A 24,082-nucleotide genomic window follows, 5' to 3' on the forward strand; every position below is an offset into this window, starting at 1 on the left:
ACCACAAAATGAGAATTCTGCCCACTCTCTGTAACAATAAATAAAGGTGTGTATTTTTTTGGGAGGAGCGGGCACAGGTTAGGCATGATGTAGGGAGACCACACATGGACTGTCTATGGTCCTATATTATAAAGCTGTAGGCACTCCGCATGCTGCCCGATGCAGCCCCAGGAAAGTACCATTATCTCCTTTATAAACAGCTCTTCTAGGACGTCATACGGAATAAGTCCCCATTTTTGTTTCACTGTGTCTATATCTAATTTATTAATATAGATCTTAAAGCAGCTTTATGGTTTAGATATTTCTTCCAATTTATCCATAAAATAAGTTATTTGTGTGAGAAAGTTGTTCCTAGCACTATCTTATATGAAGGATAGCCTTATACCTATCCCTATCTTATATGAAGGATAACCTTATGCTTATCTCTATCTTATATGAAGGATAACCTTATGCTTATCTCTATCTTATATGAAGGATAACCTTATACCTATCCCTATCTTATATGAAGGATAGCCTTATACCTATCCCTATCTTATATGAAGAATAGCCTTATGCCTATCCCTATCTTATATGAAGGATAGCCTTATACCTATCTCTATCTTATATGAAGGATAGCCTTATGCCTATCCCTATCTTATATGAAGGATAGCCTTATACCTATCTCTATCTTATATGAAGGATAGCCTTATGCCTATCTCTATCTCATTTAAAGGATAACCTTATGCGTATCTCTAACCTTAAGGCTATCCCATGCACCCACTACTCTCTCAATAAAGTAATACTTTCTGATATTGCTGCAGACACTTCCCCCTCTATATAACATTAAGTCATTTATATAACACTATATCCTCTATATTACACTATGTCCCCAGTATAACACTTTATTCTCTATATATATAACACTATGTCCTCTATATATAACACTATGTCCTCTTTATAACACTATATCCTCTATATTGAACACTATGCCCTCTATATAACACTATGTCCTCTATTTAACATAATGTCCTCTATATAGCACTATGTCCTCTATATGTGACACCATGTTTTCTTTTGTGAGTGTTTCTCCTATATAAATCATCTACTGCTTATACCTCTCTCTTTACACCCATGAGCCCATTCCTCTACTGCTTATACCTCTCCCTATACACTCATGAGTACTTCCCTCTCTACTGCTAATGCCACTCCATATACATCCATGTGTACACACAAAGAGATTGTGGATCCAGCACTGACAGGACTATGGGCAACTAGCACTTAATGCATGGTAGCAGCAGCACGGCTAGCTAGAGGGTTGATTGCAGTGGTGCGTAACTCCATAAATAGACAAAGCGAAAGCTCAATGAAGAAAGAAGCAGTGGATCGCACTCACCCAGATTTTAACACTTTATTCCGTCACCGATACGACAGGTAGGTACATAGGTGGAGGCGGAGGGGGGGGGGGGGGGAGAGCTCCTGTTCCCCCCGCCTCCACCTATGTACCTACCTGTCGTATCGGTGACGGAATAAAGTGTTAAAATCTGGGTGAGTGCGATCCACTGCTTCTTTCTTCATTGAACCTATACATCCATAAGCACCTCCTCTACTACCAATACCTCTCCCTATACACCCAAGCATTGTGCTAACATTTCCTGCTGCTCTATTACATCATCTTGCACTTATCCACATTAAATGTCAGTGTCCAGAGTTCTGACCAAGACCGAACCATTGAGACCTTCTGTAATATCACTGAAAAGATATTAAAGATAATAAATAGTGATGAGCGTCCGGGGCCATATTCGAATTTGCGATATTTCGCGAATATATTGAAGACTATTCGTCTTAGGTTCACGAAATTCGCATATTCGCTATGTTCGTTCGCTTTGAAAATTCCCATGGAAAATTTGCATAAAAATTCTCATAAAAATTAGCATTTGTGAAAAAAAAATATATTTGTCATTACAAATATATAGAACTATATTCTAAATATTTGCAAAATCGTGAAGTGCCGATATTCGCAATAAAATTTGCATTACAAATATTCGTGCTCAACACTAATAAGAAATCCCAGTAGAGATCCTTGAGGTCTAGATCCCCTGAGGTCCAGATCTCTGAGGTCCAGATCTCTGAGGTCCAGATCTCTGAGGTCCATATCCCCTGAGGTCCAGATCTTTGAGGTCCAGATCCCCTGAGGTCCAGATCTCTGAGGTCCAGATCTCTGAGGTCCAGATCCCCTGAGGTCCAGATCTCTGAGGTCCAGATCCCTTGAGGTCCAGATCTTTGAGGTCCAGATCTCTGAGGTCCAGATCCCCTGAGGTCCAGATCTTTGAGGTCCAGATCTCTGAGGTCCACATCCCCTGAGGTCCAGATCTCTGAGGTCCAGATCCCCTGAGGTCCAGATCCCCTGAGGTCCAGATCTCTGAGGTCCAGATCCCTGAGGTCCAGATGTTTGAGGTCCAGATCTCTGAGGTCCAGATCCCCTGAGGTCCAGATCTCTGAGGTCCATATCCCCTGAGGTCCAGATCTCTGAGGTCCCCACTGGTAACAAGACCTTGCTCTTTATTAATTAATTAATACTCTCCATTAACCACAATCCTCTGTTTTCTGTCCTTCAGCCACTTTAATCCTACAATGTTCTTAAAATGACATTTCCAGCTGATTTATTACAGGGCCCTTATATATACACAGAGGTAAAGAACAATAAATAGGCTTCTTCTACCAAGGGGGCCACAATCTACATTGACTGGTGAGAGGAGGTTGCACTTTTATCGAAAGTCTATAAAATCAATGTAACTAAATTACTCAAAACTCATAAAAATCCTAATCCTCTATGTCCTCTATTGGGATATTTTCAGTATAATGGACACAAGTGAAACTATTATTAGAAGTAGAATTATTCTTAAAAAGTGATAGACATTAAGGCACCAAGAACCTACGTGAGATAAAGACTTAGTAACGATGTCATCCTATGGTATTGTATGGTATGGCACCTCTGTCTTTACTGAAAATTCATTAAATTCCATTCTACAGTTGATCCGATTTTTTACACACACCCCACACTGTATTAGGACTGAATTTACTGGTGCCATTTCTAATATGACAATTTGACATATAGAACAAACGCTTTGGATTCCACAGAAAGGTTAAGTATTTGGGGTGTACCCACTTAGACCAAGCATATTTGGGAAACACCCATATAGAACAAGTATTTAGGAAACCCACACAGGCCAAGAATTTGTCAAACACCCTCACTGACCAACCTACGTAGGCCATGTATACACCCACATAGGGGAAGAATTTAAGAATCTTTCCCCACTAGGCAATCGTTTGTGATACACCTTCATAAACTAGGCATTTAGAATACCAAGGATTTAGCATACATACTGTACATTTGGTAAAGACCCCAAATAGGCCAAGCATTAGAGATGAACCTACATTGCTTTAAAATAAGTATACCAGCACATCAGCCAGAGTTGTGACATATATAAAGCATGTATTTGGGATGCACCTTCATAGGCCAAGTGTTTGGGACAGACCCACATAAGCAAAAGGTATTTTGGATACACTAATATATGGTAAGAATTTGGGATGCACCCTCTTAGACCAAGTTTTTGGGAAGTGTTCCTATTGGCCATACATTCGGGATATTTCAGCAAGACAGATTGGGAAAAGCAGCAACTAAAGAACAACATTTAAAAGCAACCTAATAAGAAAACAGAGAAACAATAGAAACCTATCCATCCAAGCTGCGGCATCACCTTCATATGATAAGTCATTTTAGTGTTATTGAGTTTCAGGTTATTGTGCTCATCCCATTCAAGTACCTAAATATCTACATTGTAAATGGCCAATAGAGGATAGTAAGCATCTCACCCCATTGGTAACGTATTATAGGTCAATTTATAATTCTGGGACTTCCTACAGATTCTAATCCCCTGTTTAAATACCCCCCCCCCCTCTACACACACACACATGCATACCCTGTCCTCCCACACACACACACACACCCTGTCCTCCCACACACACACATACCCTGTCCTCCCACACACACACACACACACACACACATACCCTGTCCTCCCACACACACACACATACACTGTCCTCCCACACACACACACACACACACACATACCCTGTCCTCCCACACACACACACACACACACACACACATACCCTGTCCTCCCACACACACACACACACACACCCTGCACATAGATGTGGAATTTGGCTAAAATTAGACAAAGTTTTTTTCTCTTCTTGTCTTCACATTAAGCTTTGACTTTTGACCACATCTACTTTTGTGAGTGTTCTGAGTGTTTTTACTTACTATAATGTCATCTAGGAAACAGTTGATCTCCCCATATCCAGCAACACAGCAGCTTGGGGTCACAGACTCAACAACAATCATTTCCCAGGTCTGACATATCACACCCAAAAATAAATGAATTTTTTGGACAGCACAAGTAAAAGGGTTTATCAGCAGTGGTATAAGCCATGTGACTTAGAGAAAGAGTGGCCCACTGCCATTAATGGTGGGTATGTCAGGAAGAGTTCCACCTCACTATGTAAAAATGTTAGTGTTCTACTTATTTGTCCAACCCTTGTAAGGTCATAAAAAAAAATCCTACAATGTTCTCAATGTGACATTTCCAGCTGCTTTCTCCCAGGGCCCATATATATATATATATATATATATATATATATATATATATATATATATATATATATATATAAAGAGCCATGAATAAGGAGGATACATCCTGGCTTCTTGTACCATGGGGGCCACAGTGGAGACTAAGACTTAACCCCTTAACGACGCAGGACGTATATTTACGTCCTGCGCCGGCTCCCGCGATATGAAGCGGGATCGCGCCGCGATCCCGCATCATATCGCGTGGGTCCCGGCGCTAATCAACGGCCGGGACCCGCGGCTAATACCACACATCGCCGATCGCGGCGATGTGCTGTATTAACCATTTAGAAGCGGCGGTCAAAGCTGACCGCCGCTTCTAAAGTGAAACTGAAAGTATCCCGGCTGCTCAGTCGGGCTGTTCGGGACCGCCGCGGTGAAATCGCGGCATCCCGAACAGCTGATCGGACACCGGGAGGGCTCTTACCTGCCTCCTCGGTGTCCGATCGACGAATGACTGCTCCGTGCCTGAGATCCAGGCAGGAGCAGTCAAGCGTCGATAATGCTGATCACAGGCGTGTTAATACACGCCAGTGATCAGTATGAGAGATCAGTGTGTGCAGTGTTATAGGTCCCTATGGGACCTATAACACTGCAAAAAAAAAGTAAAAAAAAAGTGTTAATAAAGGTCATTTAACCCCTTCCCTAATAAAAGTTTGAATCACCCCCCTTTTCCCATAAGAAAAATAAAACTGTAAAAAAAATAAAAATAAACATATGTGGTATCGTCGCGTGCGTAAATGTCCGAACTATAAAAATATATCATTAATTAAGCCGTACGGTCAATGGCGTACGCGCAAAAAAATTCCAAAGTCCAAAAAAGCGTATTTTGGTTACTTTTTATAACATTAAAAAATGAATAAAAAGTGATCAAAAAGTCAGATCAAAACAAAAATCATACCAATAAAAACTTCAGATCACGGCGCAAAAAATGAGTCCTCATACCGCCCCGTACGTGGAAAAATAAAAAAGTTATAGGGGTCAGAAGATGACATTTTTAAACGTATACATTTTCCTGCATGTAGTTATGATTTTTTCCAGAAGTGCGACAAAATCAAACCTGTATAAGTAGGGTATCATTTTAACTGTATGGACCTACAGAATAATGATAAGGTGTAATTTTTACCGAAATATGCACTGCGTAGAAACGGAAGCCCCCAAAAGTTACAAAATGGCGTTTTTTTTTCGATTTTGTCGCACAATGATTTTTTTTTCCGTTTTGCCGTGCATTTTTGGGTAAAATGACTAATGTCACTGCAAAGTAGAATTGGCAACGCAAAAAGTAAGCCATAATATGGATTTTTAGGTGGAAAATTGAAAGGGTTATGATTTTTTAAAGGTAAGGAGGAAAAAACGAAAGTGCAAAAACGGAAAAACCCTGAGTCCTTAAGGGGTTAAAAAGTCATCTGACAATGTCATCCTATGGTCTTATCGGTATGGAGCCTTTGTCTTTGCTTCCTTCCTACAGTTCATCCAATTTTTTAACAATCCTCCCATTGTATTAGGGTGGAACTCACAAGTGCCATTTCCAATATGACAAATATGACATATAGAACAAAAACTTTGAATTCCACAAAAAGGATTAGAATTTGGGGTGTACCCGTTAATACCAAGCATTAGGGACACACCCATATAGAACAAATATTTAGGAAATACCCACACAGGCCAAGAATTTGTCACTCATCCCCACTGACCAACCTACATGTATACATCCAAATAGGTGAAGACTTTATAATACACCTACATCCACGTAGGATTTAGGATACAACTACATAGACCAAGGATTTAGAATACACCTACATAGACCAATGGTTTAGGATACATCTACATAGACCAAGGATTTAGGATACACCTACATAAACCAATGATTTAGGATACACCTACATAGACCAAGGATTTAGGATACACCTACATAGACCAGGGATTTAGGATACACCTACATAGACCAAGGATTTAGGATACATCTACATAGACCAAGGATTTAGGATACACCTACATAAACCAATGATTTAGGATACACCTACATAGACCAAGGATTTAGGATACACCTACATAGACCAGGGATTTAGGATACATCTACATAGACCAAGGATATATGATACACCTACATAGACCAAGGATATATGATACACCTACATAGACCAAGGATTTATGATACACCTACATAGACCAAGGATTTATGATACACCTACACAGACCAATGATTTAGGATACACCTATATGGATCAAGTATTTAGGATACATCTACATAGACCAAGGATTTAGGATACACCTACATAGACCAAGGATTTATGATACACCTACACAGACCAATGATTTAGGATACACCTATATGGATCAAGGATTTAGGATACATCTACATAGACCAAGGATTTAGGATACACCTACATAGACCAAGGATTTAGGATACACCTACATAGACCAATGATTTAGGATACACCTACATAGACCAATGATTTAGGATACACCTACATAGACCAAGGATTTAGGATACATCTACATAGACCAAGGATTTAGGATACACCTACATAAACCAATGATTTAGGATACACCTACATAGACCAGGGATTTAGGATACATCTACATAGACCAAGGATATATGATACACCTACACAGACCAATGATTTAGGATACACCTACATAGACCAAGGATTTAGAATACACCTACATAGACCAAGGATTTAGGATACATCTACATAGACCAAGGATTTAGGATACACCTACATAAACCAATGATTTAGGATACACCTACATAGACCAGGGATTTAGGATACATCTACATAGACCAAGGATATATGATACACCTACATAGACCAAGGATTTATGATACACCTACACAGACCAATGATTTAGGATACACCTATATGGATCAAGGATTTAGGATACACCTACATAGACCAATGATTTAGGATACACCTACATAGACCAAGGATTTAGAATACACCTACATAAACCAATGTTTTAGGATACACCTATATGGACCAAGGATTTAGGATACACCTACATAGACCAAGGATTTAGGATGCACCTACATAGACCAATGATTTAGGATACACCTACATAGACCAAGGATTTAGGATACACCTACATAAACCAATGATTTAGGATACACCTATATGGACCAAGGATTTAGGATACACCTACATAGACCAAGGATATAGGATACATCTACATAGACCAAGGATTTAGGATACACCTATATAGACCAAGGATATAGGATACATCTACATAAACCAATGATTTAGAATACACCTATATAGACCAAGGATTTAGAATACACCTACATAAACCAATGATTTAGGATACATCTACATAGACCAAGGATTTAGGATACACCTACATAGACCAAGGATTTAGGATACATCTACATAGACCAAGGATTTAGGATACACCTATATAGACCAAGGATATAGGATACACCTACATAAACCAATGATTTAGGATACACCTACATAAACCAATGATTTAGGATACACCTACATAAACCAATGATTTAGGATACACCTACATAGACCAATGATTTAGGATACACCTATATGGACCAAGGATTTAAGATACACCCACATAGACCAAGGATTTAGGATACACCTACATAGACCAATGATTTAGGATTAGGATTCCAAAAAAAGGAGTTTGTTAACCCTAGACATGGACGTAGATGTGTCATCAGGGACTTTAATCATTGCCAGACAGCAGGATTGGTGTATATTGCCCAATGCGGGTGTCCCAAGCTCTTCATGGGCAAAATAATTCAACAATTGAGAAAAAGGCCATCCAAACACCTGAATACAGATACCCCTACCGATCTGGAGCAGATACACCCCAGGCTAGACTTTTGCTTAGTTTCATGAAGGAGATGTGTTGAGCCAAAATTAGGCCTCAGACAAGAAAATTTAGGTTCAAAGTTGCATCGAGAATTGGCAATTTGGATCTATACTCTAAAAGGGGTACTAAGCCGCAAACATCTTATCTCCTATTCACAGGAGAGGGAATAAGATTTTAGATTGCAGGGGTCCTGCCGCTGGGGACCCCCAAGATCTCCTTGCCAGCAGCGGCGACATCAAGAAGCTTGCAGCTTCCCCCTCCATTCACTTCTATGGAAGGAGGCGTGGCGGACGCATCACCAGTCATCGGGCACAGAGTGGAGTTTGCTCTGTGCACCGATCGACAGAGAGCCTAGCTTTAGATAGGGGATAAGATGTTTGCGGCAGAGTACCTCTTTAACAACCTGATCCCTCAAGGGCTGAATGAGGGATTTACCTTTTCAGCAGTCATCTAATTTAAAGGGGTACTTCAGTGGAAAACTTTTTTTTTTTTTTTCATATCAACTGGCACCAGAAAGTTAAACAGATTTGTAAATTACTGTATTTATCGGGGTATACCACGCACCGGCCTATAACACGCACACTCATTTTACCAAGGATATTTGGGTAAAAAGTTTTTTTACCCAAATATCCTTGATAAAATGAGGGTGCGTGTGTGTGCATGCGTATACCCCGATACACCCCCAGGAAAGGCAGGGGGAGAGAGGCCGTCGCTGCCCACTTCTCTCCCCCTGCCTTTCCTGGGGTCTAGAGCCCTGCTGCCGCCGCTTCTCTCCCGCTAGCTATCTGCGCCGCTGCCCATTCTCTCCCCCTGGCTATCGGTGCCTGCGCCCCATTGCCGGCGCCGATAGCCAGGGGGAGAGAAGGGGCAGCGGCATCCATTGCCGGCGCCGCTGCCCCGTTGCCTCCCCCATTCCCGGTTGTATAATTACCTGTTGCCAGGGTCGGGTCCACGCTACTTCAGGCCTCCGGTGTGTGTCCCATGCTTCGTTGCTATGCACTGCACGGCGCGGCGCAATGACGAGTAACGTCATTGCGTCGTGCAGCGCATAGCAACGACGCAGGGGACGCACACCGGAGGCCTGAAGCAGCGCGGACCCGACCCTGGCAACAGGTAATTATACAACCGGGGATGGGGGAGGCAACGGGGCAGCAGCTCCGGCAATGGGTGCCGCTGCCCCTTCTCTCCCCCTGTCTGTCGGCGCCGCTGCCCCATTGCCGGCGCCGCTTCTCTCCCCTTGGCTATCGGTGCCGATAGCCAGGGGGAGAGAACGGGCAGCGGCACTGATAGCTAGGGGGAGAGAAGGGCAAGCAGCAGGGCTCTAGACCCCAGGACAGGCAGGGGCAGAGAAGCCAGCAGCGGTGGCGGTCTCTGCACCTGCAAAGCCGCTGCAGTTCATTGATTTAAAGCACCCGCTTTCAATCATTGAACTGCAACGGCTTATCGGCGTATAACACGCAGGTAGACTTTAGGCTAAAAATTTTAGCCTAAAAAGTGCGTGTTATACGCCGATAAATACGGTAGATCTATTTAAATTTTTTAACCCTTATGAAAAGCTGGAAAATTGGGTCCCCTTTCTTGGGATTATGGGTTGTGTATGGCTGATAGACCTGACTGGTAGCAGCAATAGCAGGGGTAGTGGACTGGTGGTAGTTGTAGTAGCCAGTGGAAAGTTATTTTTATCCCAGCCAGAAATACTATATGTTTGACTTAACCCAGAAAATACACGTAACTTGGCCTAAATGCCTATACCACGTTCACAACCCCTTTAATGTGTATTTCTGTTAAATAACAGGTCAGCCCACTGTTTGCTCAGCTTGCTAGGTATTACAACGTGAAAGCTTTTATGGGCTCATTCTGCAGTCAGACTGCTGGGATTTGTAGTGCTCCAACTGGACATAGTAATGCAGGTGACAGGGTGTCTCTGTCTGAGGTTAGACCACTGCTCAATGTTTTACTCAGCTTGTAATGTGATGGCTTTTATAAGCTCGTTCTATAGTGACACTGCTGGCTGGGATTTGTAGTGCACAAACTAGACACAGCAATGCAGGTGACAGGAGGTTACTGTCTAAGGTCAGATGGCAGCCACAACGCGTCTTCTAATTTTTAAGAGATATTAAAATAGGATATCTCCAACTTGCCCTAAAAGTTCACCTGAATACAGGAGAAAGGGGGAGTTCATCAATGTCGGCACACACCACAAAGACCTTAGATAAGGATAAATTACATACTCAGGATTAAACCCGTCCTTGCTGGCCCACAAGGTGGAATCCCTTTGGTTATGTAGTACTGCATAATACATCACAAAAAAATGGAAAAACATTTTATTTTATTTTTTTAAATCAACTGATGCCAGAAAGATAAACGGATTTGTAAATTACTTCTATTAAACAATCTTAATCCTTCCTGTACTTATCAGCTGCTGTATGCTCCACAGGAAATTGTGTAGTCCTTTCAAGTCTGACCACAGTGCTCTCTGCTGACACCTCTGTCCATGTCAGGAACTGTCCAAAGCAGGAGCAAATCCCCATAACAAACCTCTCCTGCTCTGGACAGTTCCTGACATGGACAGAGGTGTCAGCAGAGAGCACTGTGGTCAGACTGGAAAGAACTGCACAACTTCCTGTGGAGCAAACAGCAGCTGATAAGTACTGGAAGAATTGAGATTTTTTAATAGAAGTAATTTACAAATATGTTTATCTTTCTGGCACCAGTTGATTTAAAAAATAATAATAATGATTTTCCACTGGAGAGCCCCTTTAAAGTTTCCAGCCATTAAAGGGGTACTCCGCTGCTCAGCGTTTGGTACTAACTGTTCCGAACGCTGGAGCTGGCAGCGGGAGCTTGTGATGTCATAGCCCCACCCCCTCATGATGTCACGCCCCGCCCCATCCCATAGACTTGCATTGAGGGGGTGGGACATGATGCCATGCGGGGGTGGGGCTATGACATCACAAGCTCCAGGGGCCGGCTCCAGCGTTCAGAACAGTTTGTACCAAACGCTGAGCAGTGGAGTACCCCTTTAATTAGGAATTTTTTTTCATTTTTTTTGTGATGTATAATGTGCAGTATTACACAACTATAGTGATGTGACCTTGTGGGCTATCAGGGAAGGGTTTAATCCTGAGTATGTAATTCATTCTTATCTAAGGTCTTTGTAGTGTGTTCCGACATTGATGAACTCCCCCTTTCTCCTGTATTCAGGTGAACTTTTAGGGTAAATTGGAGATACCCTATTATAATCTCTCTTAAAAATCAGAAGACGCGTTGCGGCTGCCATCTTGGAGAGAGAGGAAGCTGAGAGAGAGAGCAGACCGTGCACAGCAATTACTAATTCCAGAAAGCCTTGACGAGTCTAATAGAGTTTGAGAGCAATATGAGCAAAGCATGGAGCAGTACTCTGACCTTAGACAGTAACCTCCTGTCACCTGCATTGCTGTGTCTAGTTTGTGCACTACAAATTCCAGCCAGCAGTGTCCCTATAGAACGAGCTTATAAAAGCCATCACATTACAAGCTGAGTAAAGCATTGAGCAGTGGTCTAACCTCAGACAGAAACCCCCTGTCGCCTGCATTACTATGTCCAGTTGGAGCACTACAAATCCCAGCAGTCTGACTGCAGAATGAGCCCATAAAAGCTTTCACATTATAATACCTAGCAAGCTGAGCAAAACAGTGGGCTGACCTGTTATTTAACAGAAATACACATTAAAAGGTTGTGAACGTGGTAAAGGCATTTTAGGCCAAGTTACGTGTATTTTCTGGGTTAAGTCAAACATATAGTATTTCTGGCTGGGATTAACATAACTTTCCGCTGGCTACTAAAACTACCACCAGTCCACTACCCCTGCTATTGCTGCTACCAGTCAGGTCTATCAGCCATACAAAACCCATAATCCCAAGAAAAGGGGTAATTCTTTCAGCTTTTCATAAAAAAGCTATTACTTCTTCACCATTTCTGGACATCAATCCTGATGCAACTACCAAAAATTGATAATTTTTGGAATGCTTGGAAAAGGCCATTGCGTCTTCCGATACCTATGTGTGCATTTTAACAACGGCAGCATCTACCGACAACCAGGGATACTTTATGACACTTTATTTCAGTGTTAATAAGCCTAAAAAATCATCAAGAGCATATTTAGAAGTTAGTTACCATGGGTTACCGTATGTCAACATGACTGAGCCTTAAAGGGGTACTTCGGTGAAAAACATATTTTTTTTAAAAATCAACTTGTGCCAGAAAGTTAAAAAGATTTGTAAATGACTTCTATATAAAAATCTTTAATCCTTCCACTACTTAGCTGCTGTATGCTCCACAGGAAGTTGTGTAGTTCTTTCCAGTTTGACCACAGTGCTCTCTGCTGACACCTCTGTCAACGTCAGGAACTGTCCAGAGGAGGAGAGGTTTGCTATGGGGTATTTGCTTCTACTCTGGACAGTTCCTGACATGGACAGAGGTGTCAGCAGAGAGCACTGTGGTCAAACTGGAAAGAACTACACAACTTCCTGTGGAGCATACAGCAGCTGATAAGCACTGGAAGAATTAATATTTTTTAATAGAAGTAATTTACAAATCTGTTTACCTTTCTGGCACCGGTTGATTTATTCCTTTTTGGGAGGCATCTAATAAAACCTTCATATTTCTAAGCGTATTTCATCATTGTGATGCAACAATAATGTAACTACAATGTAACTACCTACCTGATAACTATTTTCTCTGTTTTCTCTTTTAGTTGTTTATGTCCTAGTTGGATCTAAGGTCGACTCAACAGACCCAAATAACTCTAACAGGATCTATGGGGGCACTGACGCCCAGGAAGGGGAGTGGCCATGGCAAGTCAGCTTGCAAGCCGATGGCTCCCATTTTTGTGGGGGGTCGCTCATCTCCAGTCAGTGGGTGTTGTCCGCTGCTCACTGTTTTGAAGGGTAAGTAAATCCCAACACAGTGTGGACTACATTAAACTAGTGACTAAAAATACATAGACCCTGGTGTCCTAGGCTAGTGCCTTCCAAAAATGACATCTTATCCTGCTGTATACCCTACTGGATCTATGTGGGCTCTGACACCCAGGAAGGGGACTATTGGCACCAACCCTGTCACTTAAAGTCTCACATATTAACCTTATATCTGTAAATGACAGAAATCCCCCTTTTTTGTAGGATTTTGCACTTTTCTCACATAATATATATCCCTAAATTTTTTGAGTCACTTGTTGGAGTTGATTCACTATAAGTCATCTATACGATCAACAGATCTGACAGATGATATTGGGTCATGGGTGTTGGGTAACCTCACCTTTACCTGCGTCCTGGTAGACCAGACAAATGTAGATTGATACTCAGGGCTTGTGCAAGGATTTTTGTCACCCGAGGTAAAAGCTAATTTTGCCAACCTCTGGACTCCGCCCATATGTCCGCCTTTTGGCACACCCCACCTTACTACTGACACACTGTAACAAACCCTCTCATCATGTAATCTCCCTACTACTGGGGTGACACACTGTAGCAAACCTCCTCCTCATGTAATCTCCTTACTACTGGGGTGACACACTGTAACAAACCTCCTCCTCATGTAATCTCCTTACTACTGGGATGATTCACTGTAACAAACCTCCTCCTCATGTAATCTCCTTACTACTTGGGTGACACACTGTACCAAACCTCCTCCTCATGTAATCACCTTACTACTGGGGTGACACGCTGTAACAAACCTCCTCTTCATGTAATCTCCTTACTACTGGGGTGACACACTGTAACAAACCCCCTCCTCGTGTAATCTCCTTACTACTGGGGTGACACATTGTAACAAACCTCCTCCTCATATAATCACCTTACTACTGGGGTGACAACCTGTAACAAACCTCCTCCTCATGTAATCTCCTTACTACTGGGGTGACACACTGTAACAAACCTCCTCCTCATGTAATCTCCTTACTACTGGGGTGACACACTGTAACAAACCTACTCCCTATGTAATCTCCTTACTACTGGGATGACACACTGTAACAAACCTCCTCCTCATGTAATCTCCTTACTACTGGGGTTACACTGTCACAAACCTCCTCCTCATGTAATCTCCTTACTACTGGGGTGACACACTGTAACAAACCTTCTTCTCATGTAATCACCTTTTTACTTGGGTAAAACACTGTAACAAACCCCCTCCTCATGTAATCTCCTTACTACTGGGGTGACACACTGTAACAAACCTCCTCCACATGCAATCTCCTTACTACTGGGGTGACACACTGTAACAAACCTCCTCCTCATGTAATCTCCTTACTACTGGGGTGACACACTGTAACAAACCTCCTCCTCATGTAATCTCCTTACTACTGGGGTGACACACTGTAACAAACCTACTCCCTATGTAATCTCCTTACTACTGGGATGACACACTGTAACAAACCTCCTCCTCATGTAATCTCCTTACTACTGGGGTTACACTGTCACAAACCTCCTCCTCATGTAATCTCCTTACTACTGGGGTGACACACTGTAACAAACCTTCTTCTCATGTAATCACCTTTTTACTTGGGTAAAACACTGTAACAAACCCCCTCCTCATGTAATCTCCTTACTACTGGGGTGACACACTGTAACAAACCTCCTCCACATGCAATCTCCTTACTACTGGGGTGACACACTGTAACAAACCTCCTCCTCATGTAATCTCCTTACTACTGGGGTGACACACTGTAACAAACCTCCTTCTCATGTAATCACCTTATTACTTGGGTAAAACACTGTAACAAACCCCCTCCTCATGTAATCTCCTTACTACTGGGGTGACACACTGTAACAAAATTCCTCCTCATGTAATCTCCTTACTACTGGGGTGATACACTGTAACAAACCCCCTCCTCATGTAATCTCCTTACTACTGGGGTGACACACTGTAACGAACCTCTTCCTCATGTAATCTCCTTACTACTGGGTTGACACACTGTAACAAACCTCCTCCTCCTCATGTAATCTCCTTACTACTGGGGTGACACACTGTAACAAACCTCCTTCTCATGTAATCTCTTTACTACTGGGGTGACACACTGTAACAAACCTCCTCCTCCTCATGTAATATCCTTACTACTAGGGTGACACACTGTAACAAACCTCCTCCTCATGTAATCACCTTATTACTGGGGTGACACACTGTAACAAACCTCCTCCTCATGTAATCTCCTTACTACTGGGGTGACACACTGTAACAAACCTCTTCCTCATGTAATCTCCTTACTACTGGGGTGACACACTGTAACAAACCTTCTCCTCATGTAATCTCCTTACTACTGGGGTGACACACTTTAACAAACCTCCTCCTCATGTAATCTCCTTACTACTGGGGTGACACACTGTAACAAACCTCCTCCTCATGTAATCTCTTTACTACTGGGGTGACACTGTAACAAACCTCCTCCTCATGTAATCTCCTTACTACTGGGGTGACACACTGTAACAAACCCCCTCCTCATGTAATCTCCTTACTACTGGGGTGACACACTGTAACAAACCTCCTCCTCATGTAATCTCTTTACTACTGGGGTGATACACTGTAACAAACCCCCTCCTCATGTAATCTCCTTACTATTGGGGTGACACACTGTAACAAACCTCTTCCTCATGTAATCTCCTTACTACTGGATTGACACACTGTAACAAACCTCCTCCTCCTCATGTAATCTCCTTACTACTGGGGTGACACACTGTAACAAACCCCCTCCTCATGTAATCTCTTTACTACCGGGGTGATACACTGAAACAAACCCCCTCCTCATGTAATCTCCTTACTACTGGGGTGACACACTGTAACAAACCTCTTCCTCATGTAATCTCCTTACTACTGGATTGACACACTGTAACAAACCTCCTCCTCCTCATGTAATCTCCTTACTACTGGGGTGACACACTGTAACAAACCTCCTTCTCATGTAATCTCCTTACTACTTGGGTGACACACTGTACCAAACCTCCTCCTCATGTAATCTCCTTACTACTGGGGTGACACACTGTAACAAACCCCCTCCTCATGTAATCTCCTTACTACTGGGGTGACACACTGTAACAAAGCTCCTCTTCATGTAATCTCCTTACTACTGGGGTGACACACTGTAACAAACCCCCTCCTCATGTAATCTCCTTACTACTGGGGTGACACACTGTAACAAACCTCCTCCGTATGTAATCTTCTTACTACTGGGGTGACACACTGTAACAAACCCCCTCCTCATGTAATCTCCTTACTACTGGGTGACACATTGTAACAAACCTCCTACTCATGTAATCTCCTTACTACTGGAGTGACAACCTGTAACAAACCTCCTCCGTATGTAATCTCTTTACTACTGGGGTGATACACTGTAACAAACCCCCTCCTCATGTAATCTCCTTACTACTGGGGTGACACACTGTAACAAACCTCTTCCTCATGTAATCTCCTTACTACTGGATTGACACACTGTAACAAACCTCCTCCTCCTCATGTAATCTCCTTACTACTGGGGTGACACACTGTAACAAACCTCCTTCTCATGTAATCTCTTTACTACTGGGGTGACACACTCTAACAAACCTCCTCCTCATGTAATCTCCTTACTACTGGGGTGACACACTGTAACAAACCTTCTCCTCATGTAATCTCCTTACTACTGGGGTGACACACTGTAACAAACCTCCTCCTCATGTAATCTCCTTACTACTGGGGTGACACACTGTAACAAACCTCCTCCACATGTAATCTCCTTACTACTGGGGTGACACACTGTAACAAACCTCCTTCTCATGTAATCTCCTTACTACTGGGGTGGCACAATGTAACAAACCTCCTCCTCATGTAATCTTCTTACTACTGGGGTGACACACTGTAACAAACCTCCTCCTCATGTTGCTGGCTGAGCGGGTGATTCGAATGCTGGATGTCTAACTTTGCTTGTTGCAGGCAGAGCGTCACCCCTCATCAAGAGGGCGCTCTAGGGGGCTGCCTATTTTGCCTATAGAAAGAGTCGGCCCTGTTGATACTCGTCTGATGTGGCCCCACAAATACCTGCTAAGGGACTGAAAATCTGTCGAAAAAAATATGCAATCTGGCTTCAATAACACAAAATGTTAAAGGGGTACTCTGCCCCTAGACATCTTATCCCTTATCTAAAGGATAGGGAATAAGATGTCTAGGGGCAAAGTACCACTTTAATATCCAGTGGACATAATCTAATAAAGGGGTACTCCACTGGCCGGCGTTCGGAACATTTAGTTCCGAACCCTGTGTGCGCACTGCGGGGGTCGGCCATGCCCCCTCAATGCAAGTCTATGGTAGGGGGTGTGGTGGCCGTCATGCCCTCTCCCATAGACCAGAATTGAGGGGAGTGGACTGAGGGTGAGAGGAGGCGTGGCCAACCCCCGCAGCGGGCACACAGCATTCGGAACTAAATGTGCTGAACACTGGCCGGTGGAGTACCCCTTTAAGGCTTCACATAGACTGTATTCTGAATAAAGACATTACATAATTCCACCAATTACTCTAACATTATTCTATTGTGACAGGAATTTAGACCCCGCCTCCTACAAAGTCAAACTGGGCTTGTACAATCTGAATAGTCCGACCTCGTATGAGATCACCGCCAATGTGGAGCAGATTATTCCTCATCCCGATTTTGTGAAGATTAGAGACAAAGGGGACATGGCGCTCATAAAGTTGTCCAGCCCTGTAAGCCTCAACCAATACATCCAAACAATCCGCCTACCGGACGAGTCCTCCATCTTCTCCTGCGGCTACTACTGCTGGGTCACCGGTTGGGGGGCCACCGAGAATGCCTGTAAGTCTCTTCTTTCTATTCCTATACACGGACAAGATCTGTTTGCTTAGATTATTTTTAGTGTCAAAAAAAGAGAAATTTATTGAAAAGCACAAGAAAGGCATAAAAATACAATAAATACAATGTAATACAAATGTGTACAGCACAAAAACAACAACTGTAAAACATACGTCAGGGACCTGAACATAGGGCCAGGGTAGGTTCAGGGAAGGGTCTGGTACTGTCATAGTACTATTACCTAGCAACGAGAAGGTATAGGGAGCAAAGAACTCACAGGGAAAGATAAGGAGACATATCGGGAGCATGTGGATAGGCAACCCAAGGCTGCCAAGTCTTCTCAAACCGTGCCATCTCATCGGCCCTAAGGGCATTTCACTTTTCTGACACCATAATATGATTAAAGGGGTACTCCGGCCCTAAGACATCTTATCCCCTATCCAAAGGATAGGGGATAAGATGTCTTATAGTGGGGGACCCCCATAATCTAGCATGCAGCACCCACCTGTGAGCACTGAAGGAAGCGCTGGAGGCTCCAAGTCTTATGCCTCCCGACCACGGGGACTGAGTATCATGATGTCAAGACTCCACCCCCCGTGTGACTTCACACCCCACCCCCTCAATGCAAGTCTATGGGAGGGGGCGTGACAGACACGATACTGAGGATAATGTATAAGTGTCTTGGACTGCAGATCACCTTTAAGGGATTGTGGGTTCATCATCTTCAACCCTCCTCTCCAAGAGGATGTGCAATTTCCCAGGTCCCTACATCCGGGGTAGTCAAGGTCTCAGCACTCACCAAGTTCTCCAAAAAACATTGTTCATCTCACATACAAGGGAATACAGGATCAGTGTTGGTGAAGCACCTTGCCTTCGGTTGTCATTGGTATCTGCCAAAACGTGCCCCATAAACCTTTATTTGTGAGAGGTCAATAAACAACATTTCAAGGAGAACTTGATGGGTGCTGGGACCTTGACTTTTTTACATGCACCTACCGCCATGTGCACCACCACCTTCGAAGTGCTGACACTTATCTATGCTATTCTACTTCTATGGAGGTCCCCATTACAACCTCTGTCCATATACTTGTGATGAGAGTGTGATGAGGGCAGATGTTATTACCCTAGGGGCAGATGGCATTAACCCTCTGTATTCGTGACGCCACAATCTCACTGCAGCACCCGGCATTCTAAACAGTATGTTTAGAACGATGGGTTCCTGCAGCGGGGGTCGTGACGTCACGCCACACCCCCTGTGACACCACACCCCTTCTATTCATGTCTATGGGAGGGGGCGGGACGCCCCCTCCCATAGACATGAATGGAGGGGGAGCGGTGTGACGTCATAACCCCCGAAACGGGAACCCAGCTGCACGGAGATCACAGGAGTCCCAGCGGCAGGACCGCCGTGATCAGACATCTTATTCCTTATCCTTTGTATAGGGGATAAGATGTCTAGAGGCAGCGTACCCCTTTAAGTTCTTAAGGTAGTTGATATAACGATATAAATAAATGTATCTTGTAGATAAATACCACAACCTATAGATCAATTGTAAATGATAATGTGATGGTCTGTCTTCCAGCATCTCCTTCTAATGGCATCCTCCAGAAGGTGTCCGTCCCCCTCATTAACTATAAGACATGTGACCAGCTGTACCACGTGGATTCACCCTACAATGCCAGCACCGTCGTGATCCATGACTACGAAATTTGTGCTGGGTTCGTTGATGGAAAAAAGGATTCTTGCCAAGTAAGTATCTAAGGAGATGTTCTATAAGTGGTAGAAATACTAAAGACTCTGTTCACTTTAAATTTAAAGGGGTTCTCCAGTGGGAAAACTATATATATTTTTTTTTTTTTATCAACTGGAGCCAGAAAGTAAAACAGATTTGTAAATTGTCTAGGTGCACTACAAGTAGGTTGTGAACGCTGGCGCTTATGGGATTACTGGCAGCTGCTCAGACACACATTAGTGGTTCCCTGCGGAGCCACTAAGTAGTAAGAATAATAATAATAAAACAGAATATACTTGTCAGTCCAACACAGGACCCGGCACTGTTACTTCACATATGGGAATACTCATCAAACTCCCGGTGCTCGCATAAAAGGTAAGATATATATCCAGTGCAAAGATGGAGAAAAATGGAGCACTCACCCGGTCTTTAGTGTAGAAAACTTATTTTTGCATCAGAGAAATCCTAGCGTTCTCATGGAGTGCGGGAGAGCGGACAGGAACAGGGGGGGTGGGGAAGTGGGATGGGCAATGCCCATCCCACTTCCCCACCCCCCTGTTCCTGTCCGCTCTCCCGCACTCCATGAGAACGCTAAGATTTATCTGATGCAATAAATAAGTTTTCTACACTAAAGATCGGGTGAGTGCTCCATTTTTCTTCATCTTTGCACTGGATATACAGAATATACTTGTGGTGTCAGCACTAGTAAGTACAGTGGTCTCTCAACATACGATGGTAATCCGTTCCAAATGAATCATCGTTTGTTGAAACCATCGTATGTTGAGGGATCCGTGCAATGTAAAGTATAGGAAGTTGTACTCACCTGTCCCCGCCGCTCCGGACCGTCACTGCTCGTCACAGCTGCCCTGGATGCTGTGCTTCATCGCTGTCGCCGCGTCCCCGTGATGTCCCTGCCGCTCCGGAACGTCTCTGCTGCCCGGGATCGTCGCTCTCACGTCGCCGTCATCACGTCACTACGCACGCCGCTCTTATTGCATGACGGGATTGCGTGTGTGGTGACGTGATGACGACGATGGAGAGCGCCGGCGATGGAGGGGATCCTGAAGAGGACGCTCCGGAGCCCTGAGGAAAGGTAGGAGACCATCACCGGACCACACGGGGCACTATAAACGGCTATCCGGTGGCAGCTGAAGCAGTCTGCGCTGCCGGATAGCCGTTTATGCGATGGCCCCGACATACAAAAGCATCGTATGTTGATGCTGCCTCTGAGAGTGATCGTATGTTGAAATTATCGTATGCCGGGGCCATCGTAGGTCGGGGGTCACTGTATTATTGATACTGTGGTTATAGATGTCCTGCGGTGCTGAGAATGGTATACGGGCTGTTAGCGCTATAGTTACATTAACCTTATATTTTTTATTTATGCAGAGTGATATGCCTTGCTGTTCCGATTTTTATTCACTTATTTGTCACTACAGTACCCAGTATGGATCAAAGATTGACCCATACTGGGTACTGTAGTGACATCACTATCAGCCCTAGGTCATTCAAACTATCCCACCGGAGCGCAAACTGCCAGTTGTAGACGCCAACGGCCGGAGCAGTCTCCTGGCGCGCGCCACCTTAGACATCGCATCAAACACGAGCACAACGATCACATCAAAGGCTTGAAGTTGAAGCCAAAAATATTCGGATTGCCACACCGACTATGTAAGTGAATAAAAATCCAAATACATTATTTTCACCATCTCACGTAACAGCAAGGCATATCACTCTGCATAAATAAAAAATATAAGGTTAATGTAACTATAGCACTGACAGCCCGTATACCGTTCTCAGCACCGCAAGACATCTATAACCACAGTATCAATATACTTACTGGTGCTGACACCACAAGTATATTCAGATTTGTAATTTGCTTCTATTAAAAAATCTTAATCCTTCCAGTACTTATCAGCTGCTGTATGCTCCACAGGAAGTTGTGTAGTTATTTTCTGTCCAACCACAGTGCTCTCTGCTGCCACCTCTGTCCATGTCAGGAACTGCCCAGAGCAGGAACAAATCCCCATGGCAAACCTCCCCTGCTCTGGACAGTTCCTGACATGGACAGAGGTGTCAGAAGAGAGCACTGTGGTCATACTGGAAGAAATTAAAAAAGAAAAGCGCTTCCTGTGGAGCATACAGCATCTTATAAGTACTGAAAGGGTAGGATAAAAAATAAGAACAATGACTTTTAGACTAGGTTCACATTATGGAGTAAAATTTCAAAGTGGAATTCGACTTGAATTGTCTGGGAATAAATCTTCTTTGGAATTCCTGTTGCGGCAGTGGTATTCCGCTACACGGTGCGCACTACGCGATGTCAGCGGCAGATAATCCACTGTTGAAATTCTGGCACCAAAATAATAAGCTTGACAATTCTTTAGGTGGAATTAGTGTCCCAGACATTGCCGTCTATGGGGAAGGCACTGTCCGCGCGGTCCTATTCATGACTGATTCAGTCGCCACTGGGTGCCTTCAGAATCTCGCCCAGAAATTCCGTAGTGTGAACAGAGTCTGATTGTTGTTGGAAAGGATGAGAATAAGGTCCGTATCCCCACTAACCACATGAGCGACAATTGTCTTTTACAGGGCGACTCTGGAGGACCTCTAGTATGTAATATACAAAACGTCTGGTACCAGGCCGGCGTTGTGAGCTGGGGAGAAGACTGTGGCGTCCCCTTCCGTCCTGGAGTCTATTCTCGTGTAGCGATCTACCAGAACTGGATTAAGCAGTATGTGCCGGATGTGGTGTTCTCAACTGTGCCGACCGTCCCTTCAACAAGAGCGGGCTGCTTCAACTACGTCTCCGACCCAGGTAACATGGACTTCAGAGGTTGTACGTACAGTAGGGACATGTCTGATAGTGTTCAGCGCCAATATTCAAAATGCTAATTTTTACCTTGAATATCGGCACTTCGCGATTTTGTTATTATTTAGAATATAGCGATATATATTCGCAATGACAAATATATAATTTTCTTGCGTATATGCAGATATATGTGAATATGCAAATATCGGCACTTCCAGTCAGAGGACACTGATCCCTCCCTTCTTTTAGGTGACAGATTTTATCGCGCATGCGCACTATGTGAATTTTATTACGATTTTTTAACAAACATAGCAAATATGCGAATTTCGCGAACATAGGACGAATATTAATCCATATATTCGCAAAATATCGTAAATTCGAATATGGCCCCTGCCGCTCATCACGAATGTCTGAGTGTTCAGGACCCGACGGATGATGAGAACGAGGCAAGAGAGAAGCAGGCTGCTGTGTGCTTCCCCCCTGCTCTGTGGACGGCCCCATAGACTTACATTGTAAGTCCGTTCAGGTCATGTGACACAAAGTCAGGGGAGGACACGCTAAGCACAGACTTCTCCTGTTTTGTTCTCATGATCAGTCGGGGTCTGAACACTTAGACCTAAAATGATAAAACATTTAAAATGTCAGATTGACTATAACAAGTTAGATATGTGATAAAGTATCACAGTCCACAGGCATAGTAGGGACCAGGATTATTAAAGGGGTACTCCAGTAAAAAACTATTTTTTTAAAATTAACTGGTTCCAGAAAGTTAAACAGATTTGTAAATTACTTCTATTTAACCCCTTACGGACTGAGCCCTTTTTCACCTTATGGACTCGGCCATTTTTTGCAATTCTGACCACTTTCACTTTAAACATTAATAACTCTGGAATGCTTTTAGTTATCAATCTGATTCCGAGATTGTTTTTTCGTGACATATTCTACTTTAACGTAGTGGTAAAATTTTTTGGTAACTTGCATCCTTTCTTGGTGAAAAATCCCAAAATTTTATGAAAAATGTGAAAATTTTGCATTTTTCTAACTTTGAAGCTCTCTGCTTGTAAGGAAAATGGATATTCCAAATAATTTTTTTTTATTCACATATACAATATGTCTACTTTATATTTGCATCATAAAATTGATGAGTTTTTACTTTTGGAAGACACCAGAGGGCTTCAAAGTTTTGCAGCAATTTTCCAATTTTTCACAAAATTTTGAAACTCGCTTTTTTT

General features: G+C 43.3%; 1 protein-coding gene across 1 annotated transcript in view; it reads left to right on the forward strand.

Annotated features, from left to right (window-relative positions):
- The window catches only part of LOC130285365 (transmembrane protease serine 9-like), a 59,269-nt gene that overhangs the window by 23,489 nt on the left and 11,698 nt on the right, over positions 1–24,082 (forward strand). Inside the window, exons 6-10 of the mRNA XM_056536725.1 lie at positions 10,293–10,407; positions 13,233–13,425; positions 18,037–18,308; positions 19,889–20,055; positions 22,631–22,856. Coding sequence (XP_056392700.1) covers positions 10,293–10,407; positions 13,233–13,425; positions 18,037–18,308; positions 19,889–20,055; positions 22,631–22,856 — 973 coding nt within the window. The remainder of the gene's footprint in view (positions 1–10,292; positions 10,408–13,232; positions 13,426–18,036; positions 18,309–19,888; positions 20,056–22,630; positions 22,857–24,082) is intronic.

Source organism: Hyla sarda, chromosome 8 (assembly GCF_029499605.1).
Source record: "Hyla sarda isolate aHylSar1 chromosome 8, aHylSar1.hap1, whole genome shotgun sequence".
In the NCBI taxonomy this organism is placed as follows: Eukaryota; Metazoa; Chordata; class Amphibia; order Anura; family Hylidae; genus Hyla; species Hyla sarda.